We start from the raw sequence: 13,995 nt of genomic DNA on the forward strand, positions 1-13,995 counted from the left end.
TGGGATTTCACACATTCCTACCTGGATACAATCTGAGATTTCACACATTCCTACCTGGATACAATCTGAGATTTCACACATTCCTACCTGGATATAATCTGAGATTTCATACATTTCCCCTTTGTTCCAGCCCGAGTGACCAATTAGAATTTCCCAATCTAATCAACACATGCATTTATAATTACTACTAAATGTCATAAAATATGTACCAATGGTACAAGTTACTCATTGCAAGGATCTCTACACTGGATTTACACAGAGCTTAACTCTCTGTGTCCCTAAAGGTCATTTGTGATCCTTCCAACTCCCAGAATTTGAAGCCTTCCTTTTCCCCCACATCCTCCCCTCTGTTCCAGCCTAAGTGACCAATTAGAATTCCCCAATCTAATCAACACATGCATTTATAATTACTACTAAATGTCATAAAATATGCACCAACGTTACAAGTTACTACACTGGATTTACACAGAGCTTGACTCTCTGTGTCCCTGAAGGTCATTTGTGAGCCTTCCAACCCCCAGAACTGTAAGCCTTCCTCTTCTCCCTCATCCTCCCCTCTGTTCCAGCCCGAGTGACCAATTAGAATTTCCAAATGTAATCAACACACGCATCTATAATTACTACTAAATGTCATAAAATATGGCCCAATGGTACAAGTTACTCATTGCAAGGATCTCTACACTGGATTTACACAGAGCTTAACTCTCTGTGTCCCTAAAGGTCATTTGTGATCCTTCCAACTCCCAGAATTTGAAGCCTTCCTTTTCCCCCACATCCTCCCCTCTGTTCCAGCCCAAGTGACCAATTAGAATTCCCCAATCTAATCAACACATGCATTTATAATTACTACTAAATGTCATAAAATATGCACCAATGTTACAAATTACTACACTGGATTTACACAGAGCTTGACTCTCTGTGTCCCTAAAGGTCATTTGTGATCCTTTCAACCCCCAGAATTTTAAGCCTTCCTTTTCCCCCACCCCCCTCATCCTCCCCTCTGTTCCAGCCTGAGTGACCAATTAGAATTCCCCAATCTAATCAACACATGCATTTATAATTACTACTAAATGTCATAAAATATGGCCCAATGGTACAAGTTACTCATTGCAAGGATCTCTACACTGGATTTACACAGAGCTTAACTCTCTGTGTCCCTAAAGGTCATTTGTGATCCTTCCAACTCCCAGAATTTGAAGCCTTCCTTTTCCCCCACATCCTCCCCTCTGTTCCAGCCTAAGTGACCAATTAGAATTCCCCAATCTAATCAACACATGCATTTATAATTACTACTAAATGTCATAAAATATGGCCCAATGGTACAAGTTACTCATTGCAAGGATCTCTACACTGGATTTACACAGAGCTTAACTCTCTGTGTCCCTAAAGGTCATTTGTGATCCTTCCAACCCCCAGAATTTTAAGCCTTCCTTTTCCCCCACATCCTCCCCTCTGTTCCAGCCCAAGTGACCAATTAGAATTTCCCAATGTAATCAACACATGCATCTATAATTACTACTAAATGTCATAAAATACAGCCCAATGGTACAAGTTACTACACTGGATTTACACAGAGCTTAACTCTCTGTGTCCCTAAAGGTCATTTGTGATCCTTCCAACCCCCAGAACTGTAAGCCTTCCTCTTCCCCCTCATCCTCCCCTCTGTTCCAGCCTGAGTGACCGATTAGAATTCCCCAATGTAATCAACACATGCATCTATAATTACTACTATATGTCATAAAATATGCACCAATGTTACAAATTACTACACTGGATTTACACAGAGCTTAACTCTCTGTGTCCCTAAAGGTCATTTGTGATCCTTCCAACCTCCAGAACTGTAAGCCTTCCTCTTCCCCTTCATCCTCCCCTCTGTTCCAGCCCGAGTGACCAATTAGAATTTCCCAATCTAATCAACACATGCATTTATAATTACTACTAAATGTCACAAAATACAGCCCAATGGTACAAGTTCCTACACTGGATTTACACAGAGCTTGACTCTGTGTCCCTGAAGGCCATTTGTGACCCCTTCATGCTGAAGCAGCAAGGAAACCCTCCTACCTGAACTCCTGCTCACTGACAACCTCTCCCAGGTACTCGATGATGAACTGGCCTGCCTTCAGGGGCTCCTTGGTGCGGATGCCCCAGCCCTTCTCCTCGGCGCGGAAGCGCTCCAGGCACTGCACCCACTCGTGCCTCTGGATGCGCTGGTTGCAGCACTGCTCCCCGCAGGGACACGTGTTGGGGGAGCACTCTGCAAAGATCATCCTGCAACACACAGCACACGGTGAGGGGAGGGGAACAGTGCTCGGGGATCTGTCATGTGAGGAATGGAGCCATAAATAGAATGATAATGAGAAAATAAATAATAAATGAAATAAATAGTAAATTGATAGAGGAAATCAAGATAGAAATATATAAATCATCACATAAGTAATGCATAAAATAAGTTATAAATATTAAAAGATATAAATACATAAATTATATAAAATTTATAATATTTACATCAAATAGAAAATAATTCAGATTAAATATATTTATAATTACATCTAGAAACATAAAATAATTTATAAATATATAACATATAAATTATATAATAATATAAATATATAATATATAATGTATCATAATAATATAATATAATATAATATAATATAATATAATATAATATAATATAATATAATATAATATAATATAATATAATATAATATAATATAATATAATATAATATAATATAATTTTTAAATTATATATTTATATATAATAATAGAAATATATATTTTATATAAATATATAAATTATAAATCTAGAATATTTAAATATATCATTATAATTATAGATAAACAGAATATATTTCTATAAAATATATAAATATAATCATTGGGCAGCCCAGGAGGGGACACCAGCCCAGGAGGGGACACCAGCCCAGGGTCCCTGGGACCTGGAGCTGCTCCTGTGGCTGCTCCACCATCCCAGGGCTGGAAGGAGCCCGAGCCTGGGGCTGGGCTGGGAGGGAACTGGTCTGACTGGGAGCCCTGGGAGTGTGGGGGCCAGCAGGGCCCTGGAGCAGAGCTGGCACTGCCCCTCTGCCTGCCCACGGCCAAGAGGCCCCTCTGAGCCCCCCAGGGCACAGCCCAGGGGGGACAGAGCCCAGCAGGGACGGTCTGGAGGAGCCCAGAGTTGCTCCAGGAGGGCCCTGCTGGGAATTTCCCTCCCTGTGCATCCCAGCACAACTCTGTTCCCAGGAGATGGTGAGAAATAAAACATTGCTGACCTGTTCAGACAATCCTCCACACAGCCCTTCCCGCTGTCATCCTCTGGTTTCTTGCAATTGCAGGTGGTGGCCTCGTAGCCAGACAGAGGTTTGACATCCACATAAACATCTGGAGGGGGGAAAAAAAGGAAAAAAAAAAAGAAAAAACAAACCCAACTAGGGAAAAGAATTCTTCTCAGGTGAAAAAACAGAACTGTTCATCTACAGTATTTTCATTCCAATCAGTAAAGGTAAAAAAACAAAAGCAGGTGGAAGAGTCTTTGGCAGGACAAAGAGCAGGACAGAAAGGAGGGTGTGACATGAGAATTATCACAGTTTAGTAATAAGATTTTACTTACTGGAACGGATTTTTTTATAAAGTGGGACATCTGGCTTTTTATACAACTAAAAGGAAGAGAAAGAAAATTTTAATACATTGCATAAGTGCATCTGTTATTCAAAAGGATCAGAGAAATTCTGTTCTGTGCATAGGCAACTGTTCTGCAATCATTACTAGAAACCTGTGTTCTCTAGGCTCAGGCTGCATTGACAAACAGGTCCCAAAAAGGACCTGAAAAAGTGGAATCTGGGCTTGGTGAGACAGTGGAGCAGTTTGTTCAGCACGTTATTTATCCTGTCTGCCCAGAGCAATGTGGCAAACAGCTGTCCTGAGGACAGGCTCCTCTGAACAGGGCTGAGGAATTATTTATAGCTACTTTGGAGAAACCATCTTTGGTGCAATCACCACGTGCCAATGCTTAAAAAAGTGAAAACAAAAAATCAAGGTGCTGATTTATCAAAGTGACTCGATGATCTTAAGGGTTTTTTTTCCAATCTAAAGGATCCTGGGGTTCTGTAAGAGCTGTGAGTACAGGGGGAGCCATGAGAAATGCAAATTCATCCTCTCTGCAGATGGAGATGATGGGAAGGCAAAGGAGAGCTTACATCACAATTCATCATTTCATATAGATTCCAGCCTGTCAAATGAGCTTTGAGGAATAATTTCCAATTATTCTCTATTTCACACACATTTCCTGCACTAAGAGCCTTCCCTCAGTGACCCTTGTGGCCCACAGGAACAACCCAGACTTCTCCACACCCCTGCACAGAGAAACTCCTCTGCAAGGGCCTCCAAAATTCCAGGGAGAGCTGGAAAACGTCAAGGAAACAAATTCATGTATTTTTTATTATAAAATACTGAACAGATGAGACAGGCCATTGTTAATAGATGGCAAGAAAGTGTCCTAGGCTGAAATGTCCCCAGTGCTCCCGACTTGATCAGATTCCAGAGGTGTTGGAGTGCAGCTGGAGCCACAGCCCCTGGGAATGTGTCCTGCTCACTTCCACATCTGAGAGCACTTTCTCACCACAGAGCTGAGGGAAGATTCTCCCTTAAATCCTGTGGTAAATCACTTGGTGGAAACATCTCAGGCAATTAAAAAAAAAAAAAAAATCCTATTTTTAAGCCTGCACATATTTAAAGCTCTTTAAAAAGAACGAGACTGTTCAACAGTTTCTCTCCTTTCCTCAGTATGAAAATCTCAGCTTGTGAGTGAAAAATAAATTCCACTCTGCTGGGATTGATCCAAGAAAAATAAGGCCTGAAATTTCTCAGTGCTGCTGGCAGTACATCCCAATTCTCCCGAGGCGTGTCTGAAACCAGCTCCCCACACGCAGCAGCGCTGCCAAAATAAAAGTCTGCAGCCAAATTAATGACTTTTGTCAGAGCAGCAACTCGCAGGGTTGCTATTTTGCAGGAGCTGGAATAATGGGAATTTTCACCACGAAACACACATGCAAATCCCTTCTCCCCTCCCGCAGCTGGGATGTGTGAACAGGCTCTGTCTGAGCGCTGCTGTTTCCTTCTGATCCCCTCCTGGCAACCCCAGGGAGTTCTTATCTCCTACCTGGTTGTGTTTCCACTGCCAGAGGATGTCGTAAGGCAGCTGGAAGTCGATTCTCTTTTGTCTGAGGTACTTCCCTGGAAGCACAGAGAGGTTTGTGAGGGGCACACGCTCACAGCCGCACCCCCAGGCGCCCGGCCAGGCTCTGGCAGGGCCTCTCAGGAGCCCCAGAGAACATTCTGGATGTCAGGGCAGGCCAGGGAACCCCCCAGGACACAGAACCTGCCCACGAGGGGCAGCGAGGGGTGGGAAGGAGCTGGGTCAGAGCCTGCCAGGGGCAAGGCTGGAGAGCAGAAACGAGTGACCAGAGCTGAAACGAGTGACCACAGCACTGACCGCAGCTGAAATGAGTGACCAGAGATGAAACAACTGACCACAGCACTGACCACAGCACTGACCACAGCACTGACCACACCTGAAACAACTGACCACAGCACTGACCACAGCACTGACCACAGCACTGACCACAGCACTGACCACAGCTGAAACAACTGACCACAGCACTGACCACAGCACTGACCACAGCACTGACCACACCTGAAACAACTGACCACAGCACTGACCACAGCTGAAACGAGTGACCAGAGCTGAAACAACTGACCACACCTGAAACAACTGACCACAGCACTGACCACAGCTGAAACAACTGACCACAGCACTGACCACAGCTGAAACAACTGACCACAGCACTGACCACAGCACTGACCACAGCACTGACCACAGCACTGACCACACCTGAAACAACTGACCACAGCACTGACCACAGCACTGACCACAGCTGAAACAACTGACCACAGCACTGACCACACCTGAAACGAGTGACCACAGCTGAAACAAGTGACCACAGCTGAAACAAGTGACCACAGCACTGACCACACCTGAAACAACTGACCACAGCACTGACCACAGCACTGACCACAGCTGAAACAACTGACCACAGCTGAAACAACTGACCACAGCACTGACCACAGCTGAAACAACTGACCACAGCACTGACCACAGCACTGACCACAGCACTGACCACACCTGAAACAAGTGACCACACCTGAAACAAGTGACCACAACACCTGACAGCACTGACCACAACCCTGTGAGAGTACCACAGCCACCACCAGACAGAACTGACCACAACCCTGGCCAGGACTGACCACAACACCTGACAGGACTGACCACAACACCTGACAGAAATGACCTGCAATACCTGACAGGACTGACCCCAACACAGGACTGACCATGACCCATGACACAACTGACCCCAGCACTTCCCAGCACTGACCACAGCCCCGTCCTCCTGAGTTTTCCAACACTTTAACAGCCAGGACAAGACCTGCCCTGCCCATGCAGGCTGGTAAATCACAATATTGTACTCAAAGAAATCAAATCAGTTTTCAAAAGAGTCTCCCAGCCTGTTCTGTGACCTTTACCAGAAGAGATTTAAGAATGAATTCAGACTTGGCAAATGCATTCCTGGATTTTTTGGAAAGGCTTCAAGGGGATCTGTATTTTCAGCAATAACTGGAACTCGTTTTAGACAGGAGTTCCTGCTTTCACTGCAGATTTTGGCTCCATTCTTTCATTCCCTGTCACCCCTAAAGGACACAGAGCCATTACATCATTCACACCAGTCCCCAGGGCTGACACTGCTTAGTTCCAGCCAAGCTTCAACATTCTCTGATCATTTTGCTGGAATCCTGTGTCACAAAACTGCAGGGAGCAGAGTGCTTAGGATGAGGTGTCAGGCCCAAGCTGATTTTTATTCCCCCAGCTTTTCTAACTGTTAACAAATGCCTTTATATTCCTCCAGCAATGCTCTGTGGGTTCATATAAATTCACATGCATACCCTCACCACTGGAAAATAAAAATGGTAATGTTTTCCTTACAATTTACCCCTAAATTACTTTCCATTTTCAATGCCTTATTCATCCCTAGCAGGTTCCAGGAAAGAGCTCAATCTGCTGGGAATTTGCTTTCACTCCTATGACCTCAGCAGGCCAAACAAAAGGCTCTTTCAGGTGCCCTGGCACCGTGCCCCCAGCCCTCCCTGAGTGTCCCCAGTGCAGACCCCCAGTCCTGGGCACTGCTCTGGGGTTAAACCATCCCCAGGCAGCCCTGGAGCCACGGCAGGACCAGCAATGTGGGCCTGGTTTGATGAACCCATTCAAAAAGGAGCTGAGCAAGGGCACATCTTGAAGAATTGAAATTGTCACCTTCAGCTCTGAAACCTGTTCTGTGGCTCCTGATTCACACAGATCTGTCCAACTATGCAGGGAGCCAAAGAGTTCAGTTCCAGGAGACAGAGCAGTGACAGCTTGTGTTTGATGGGACAGAGATTCCTGAATTCCTGCTGGGCCTGACAGGACTTGCAGCAAGAATCACAGCGCTTCAAAAGCTGAAACAATTACCTGAGAATCTGGAAATCACTCAGTCCTACCAGGCTGAACCTGGGAAATGGTAAGAGCTGTGAACAGGGGAGCTCTGGACCATCCCCCTGCCCCAGGAGAGGCATCCTGAGCTCCATCCCTCTGAGGGCCTGGAAGTGTTCAAAGCCAGGCACAGGGTTTGGAGCAACCTCTGGAATTCCATGGAACAGGGTGGAGTAAGATGATCTGTAAGGTCCCTTCCCACCCAAACTATTTCATGATTCTGTGAAATCCTAAATCCCATTTTTTTCCTACCTGAGACCTAAAAATGGGAATGAAATAAAAACAAAGATAACAGCAAAGCTTTAAATTCTTCCACCCTTTTATATCCCTGTGTAAAGACAGACATCATCAGGTGCATGGGGGGGACATGGGGGAAGAATCATTCCAGCTTTTGGGATTTAAATGGTCATCATTTACTTTGTGGTGGAGAATATTGCTCTGCATTTCATCCAGTTAAAGCAACTTTTCAACTAGAATGGTATTTTCTGACACCCCCAAAAAAATCAAGAGCAATGTTTTAAGCTGAAAAAAGCCTCTTGAGTCAAACTGGGGAGCACAGGGGGATGAGCTGGCAAAGTTCATGTGCCACAAGCCCTGAGTGACGTGGCAAGGGATAAAAACCAGAGAAAGGCAGAAGCTGTGCATCCCCCCAGTGCCACATCTGCCCCCCAACACTGAAAACACAGCTGAGGTCCTCACCAACGTGGATAGGGGCTGGGAAGAGCCCGTGCTCGTGCTCCCCTGGGGTGTATTCCAGCTTCTCCTTCTTCAGCTGGATCAGGCGACTCTTGGGGCTGTGGAGGAAAGGGACAGAACCAAAATGTCACCACGGGGATCATCTGTCACTTGCAAAAAGGCATTTTCTGCTTTAGGTAAGGCACAAATGTCTGGAGCATCAGGCAAGAGAGGAATAATGGGAATGGCCAAAGAAGTGCTCTCCAAACTGTCAAACACTCACCCCAGCCCCCCAAAATTGGGTTTTTCTCCATAAATGATGTGAAGGCAACACCCAATGGGCCAGCACTGACTTAAATGTGATATAAAAGTAATAACTAAAGCTCCACAAATAAAAGAGGACCAGCAGATTGTGTCTGGTGGTTTTGCTGAGGAACTGGAACTGCTCTCCTAAGAGCAAACATTCATCTGCTGCCCTTTAGAAAGCTTTTCATCAGGAAAGAAAGGAAATCAGAGTTAAAAAATCAGTGAGACAGCACTTGGAAGGAAGAAAAATAGGAGAATGGAATTAGAGTGGCTGTATGGGTCAGGCAGGTGGCAGCTCTGTAATCTGGTGTTTATAAACATCTCCTCCTGGCCAACAACAAACCTTGGAAAATAGATCTGATGTGGTTATATTTAGAACTGCAGTCCTGCAACATTCAAAGGAGACTTCGAAATGTTAAATAGACCAAAGATTAAATGAAATTGAAGCCTACTGAAGTTTTTTAAGGGATTTGTTTTAAGAACTGGACAAGTAACAGAAAGATGGCTCAATAAAAAAAGTGATATTATTGTTTAACTAGTGAAGGGAAAATGTAAGCTGAAAACAAATTTTGAGATACAGATATCAACAACTGGAAAAACTTAGGAAGAAATTCCAGGGGAGGTTTAGGATGGATTTTCAGGGAAAGGTTCTTCCCCCAGAGGGTGATGGCACTGCCCAGGGAGGGTTTGGACACAGCTCAGGCATCAGGCTGGGGTTGTTGGGGCTGTGCACAGCCAGAGTTGGACTCCATGATCTTTGTGGGTCCTTTCCAACTTAGGAACACTCCAAATTCCAAATATTAACGCTGAAGAAAAGGAGAAGACTCTCTCAGCTCCTCCTCTGTGGCAAGAGATGAAACTGTGAGGTTGGAACTGTGTACAGACCATCCAAGTGGCAAAGCTGCAGCACATCTCTTTAAAACAGATAAAATTCGAGTGGCCTCACTTTGCTCACACTGAAATCTTTGTTTCTTCCTCAGTCTTGACCCTTTCACTGATTCCTTCACTCTGCCACAGGGAGAGATTACAGCAGGGGCAGCTGATAAACTGCACTGGCACTTTCCCAGTGCTCTCTGTGACATTGTGAGAAGGTGCCAAATTTTCTCTCTTTTCAATCTGTCACATCATATTGGAACAGAAGCACAAATTCCTGACTTCAACTCATTTGTTCACATGGCATTAGAAAATGTGTGACTACAAAGGGAAGGGATAGAGGGAGGTGCCCACACTCCAGTGGACACCAGGCTGCAAACCAACCAGTGGGAAAAATCAAGAAATGCTGGAATTTTTCTACCCTAAACATCTCAGAGAAAATAGAGATGAACTTCACTGAGCTGTGAAATGAGCTGGGTGCATAGCTGAGATTCTTTCACACACAAGATGACCACTTGTCACCACTCAGGCAGTGAAAACAGGAACCTGCTGACCCCTCCTCTGGTGCTCAAATCCTGCTCAGAACCTGCACACATCCAGCTCTCCCAGCTCTCCCAGGACCATTCAGACTCTTGAATAAATCTCTCACCTTCCTCAAGGCTGCTTTTTACTGGGGTTACATTTTACATCCTCCCTGGGTCAGGTTCTGACCATTACCATCACACCATTCTCCACAGGCTTCAATTAACTTGGTGGTTTTAATTCACCTGCTCATGAGTGGCAGCTCTTTATGGCTCTAGGTGAAAAAAGAGTCTTCCCTGGATTTTCAGAGAGCAGTTTTGCTCTGTTTCACTCACTCTGTTGTTTTGTAGACATCAGAGTAGAGCCCAGCCTTCTGGTATTTCTTCTTTGGGGGTCGAGGGGCTTTCTTCTCCCGCTGGGTCAGAGGAGGCAAAGGCTGCTCAGGGGTTTCAGATTCAGGTGGTTTCCCAAGGGCCTCATGTGGACTGGGAGGTTCAGCTACTGTCTCAGAGAAACTGGAAGAAAAAGTGGAGATTAAAAAAAAAAAATCACCTTCCCATTAAGATAATTTCAAAGTATTTCTTTATTCCTCTCTTGGATTTGGTCAGGAGAAAAAGTTCATGTTTCTGAGTTTTTGGGTGACTCAACTGCTCAAAGAAATACTCACTGATCCTGATCAAGTGGGGGTTAAGTACAATCATAAGAAAAGTATGATTCTTTTTGTGATGTTATTATTACAAAAAGAATGTTGTTTGTCTTGCTAATGTTTATCCTTGGAGCCTCAGCTGAGTAATTCAGAAGGCAGCTCTTGCTCTCTGCTCCCTGCTAACCCTTTCCTGAGCCTTCAGGAGAGCCACAGAGCAGCCCCTAGACCAGCAGCACCCTCCCAGCAGCCCTGTCTGGAGAGGAGAGCTCCTGACAGAGTTTGTTCATGGATGGCTTTGGGGATGAGCTGATGAGATCAGAGAGATTTTTGGTGCCTTTAGCAGCACCCCTTAACCCCTGCTTGCTGCTTTGGTTTGACTCTTTGTGTGCTGTACATCCCTTTACATCCTGTGCTGCCTGTTGGTGACCCATGGCACACACAGGGCTCACTGCATGAAAGAACAATCTGGAAGTGTTGGTGACCCATGGCTCACTCAGGGCTCCTCACTGCACACAGCATGAAAGAACAATCTGGAAGTGTTGGTGACCCATGGCACACACAGGGCTCCTCACTGCATGAAGGAACAATCTGGAAGCGTTGGTGACCCATGGCTCACACAGGGCTCACTGCACAGAGCATGAAAGAACAATCTGGAAGTGTTGGTGACCCACGGCTCACTCAGGGCTCCTCACTGCATGAAAGAACAATCTGGAAGTGATGGTGACCCATGGCTCACTCAGGGCTCCTCACTGCATGAAGGAACAATCTGGAAGTGATGGTGACCCATGGCTCACTCAGGGCTCCTCACTGCATGAAAGAACAATCTGGAAGTGTTGGTGACCCATGGCTCACACAGGGCTCACTGCATGAAAGAACAATCTGGAAGTGTTGGTGACCCATGGCTCACACAGAGCTCCTCACTGCATGAAAGAACAATCTGGAAGTGTTGGTGACCCACGGCTCACTCAGGGCTCCTCACTGCATGAAGGAACAATCTGTGGCACCTCCTCAGTTACCAACTCCTTAAATATACCCTTCACCAACACAACAAACACAGAACCAGCAGTTTTACACCACCTGAGATTCTCACTCCTGGCTGTTTTTAGGACCTGAACACACTCATGCTGCCTGTGGCAGCAGCTCTCTGCTCACAGAGAGCAGGCACAGATTTTCCCAGGCATTTTCCTGAGGAAGCTGTGAGAAAGCTCAGAGAAAGAATTCAAACAATTCTCATCATCACTTGCTGCACCTGTTGCCAGACACATGTGGAATGTGTTATGGAGATTTGTTTACCAAAGAGGAGTTTCTTGATGAGACACCAGTAGCAGTGTTTTGGTTATTTCACAAATTGGGTCAAAGCTGTATCAGACTGTCTAAAAGAAGTTCTAAGTTTCTTAAAAATATAGTATAGAAGAATAAAACAAGAGTTCAGCCTTCTGCATCATAGAATCAATGCTAATTATTACCTGCCTGGGGATTTGCTACCACCAACAGTAACCCTGAGTAGAGCACAGCTGGTTCCCTCTACACTGAACTCCTTCATTATTGTATTTGCATTTCCCCCAGACTCTGGAATGATGAATCAGAAGGCCAATTTATTATTTTATGATACTATATTATATTAAAGAACACTAAACTAAACTCTAATTACGAATACAGAAAGGATATTCACCTTTCTGTAAAGACAATAACAGGAAAAGATAAAAATGAAAACTCGTGGCTCTTTCCAGAGTGCTGACACAGCTTGGCCAGAGCCAAAAGATCTCCCAGCAGAGACCAATGAAACAATTGCTGGTAAACAATCTCCAAAGCAGCAAAACACAGGAGAAGCAAATTAGATAATTATTGTTTTCATTTTTCTCTGAGGCTTCTCATCTTCCCAAGAGAAAAATCCTGGCTGAAGGGATTTTTTCAGAAAATGTGAACACTACACTTCACAAAATCAAGCAGAAGGTACGAAAGTGGAAGGGAATCACCTCTTACTGCTCTCCTGCTCATCCTCAGGCAGCGACTTGTGCCTCTTCCTGGCCTGCTCCTCGGGCAGCCACCTCTTCCTCTTCCAGCCCTTGCGGTGCTCGGCGTTGAGGTTGACGCTCTGCACCACGGCCTCGATGACGTCGGTGATGGTGTCCGGCCCCAGGTGCAGGGGGCTGCCGCCGCCGGGCTGTCTGTCCTGCAGCTCCTGGCCGACCATCCTGGCCGCCTGCAGGGCCTGCACGGACACCACCGCCTGCATCGGGTACTTGCGCGGCCGCCCCGGCCGCCGCTTCACGAAGTTGTTGCCCGTCCTCGACTGCCTCTGCAGCTTTTTGGCTTTCAGGATTTTGTTGACGTGGTCCAGATTTTTTTTTGTGGCCAGGATCTTGTTGTAATTGCACATTTTCCTCGCTTGCCTCTGCATGGCCTCCACCACGCTCCTCTTGAGGTGCCGGGGCGAGTAGGCGCCGGGCAGCTCCTGCAGCAGGGCGATGCCGTCGGGGGCGGGCGCGCCGCCGGCGCCCGGCCCGTCCTGCTTGCCCGCTCGGTCCCGGGAGTGGCTGCGGGCCGGGCTGCCCGAGGGGGGGGCTCCCCATCACCCCCTCCAGCCCCTTGTCCAGCGCGGGGGGCCCGTCCGGCTGCGCCATGCGCTGCAGCAGCGCGTCCACCGCCTCGCGGGCGGGCGCCGCCAGCCCTGAAACACACGCGGACGCCGTGGATGGGCTGCTCATGCCAATGAGGCACTCACTCTAATATAGCAACACTGGGGATAATCTAAATAATGATATCTCCATAATAATATAGAAATTATCTAAATATATACCTATAATATAGCCTCTATACAATATATGTTATTAATATAATATACTAGTATGATATAAATATATTATATATAATATAATATACCTAATATTTATAATATATGTAATATATATTTATTATGATAATATGTAATATATAATATATTATACAATAGGTGTGTCATGCTAATAATGTAGTCATTCTAATATAGTAATATTGGATATAATCTATATAACCCAAAATAATGATATATCTATATTAATATAGAAATAATCTAAATATATAATATAGCCTATATACAATATATCTTATTAATATAATAATAGGATATAATTATATATAATAATATATAATGTATTATAATATATAATATACCTAATATTTTGAATATATGTAATATATATTTATTATGATAATATGTAATATTAGGTGTGTAATGCTAATAATATAGTCATTCTAATATAGCAATATTGGATATAATATATATAATCTATCATAATAATTATAATAATATATAAAATGTATTATATAAATAATCTAAATATATATCTAAAATAAAGATTCTATATATCTTATTACTATAATATAATGTAATATAATGTAATGTAACA

At 44.7% G+C, this 13,995-nt stretch overlaps 1 protein-coding gene across 1 annotated transcript in view; it reads right to left on the bottom strand.

Moving 5' to 3' along the window:
* ASH1L (ASH1 like histone lysine methyltransferase) overlaps window positions 1-13,995 on the bottom strand; it is a 78,934-nt gene that overhangs the window by 27,239 nt on the left and 37,700 nt on the right. The window contains 8 exon segments of the mRNA XM_084223012.1: window positions 2,065-2,271; window positions 3,278-3,386; window positions 3,616-3,661; window positions 5,164-5,237; window positions 8,284-8,378; window positions 10,296-10,475; window positions 12,583-13,176; window positions 13,178-13,277. Of these exon segments, the coding sequence (XP_084079138.1) occupies window positions 2,065-2,271; window positions 3,278-3,386; window positions 3,616-3,661; window positions 5,164-5,237; window positions 8,284-8,378; window positions 10,296-10,475; window positions 12,583-13,176; window positions 13,178-13,277 (1,405 nt within the window).

This window comes from Fringilla coelebs (genome assembly GCF_963513975.1).
Source record: "Fringilla coelebs genome assembly, chromosome: 29".
In the NCBI taxonomy this organism is placed as follows: Eukaryota; Metazoa; Chordata; class Aves; order Passeriformes; family Fringillidae; genus Fringilla; species Fringilla coelebs.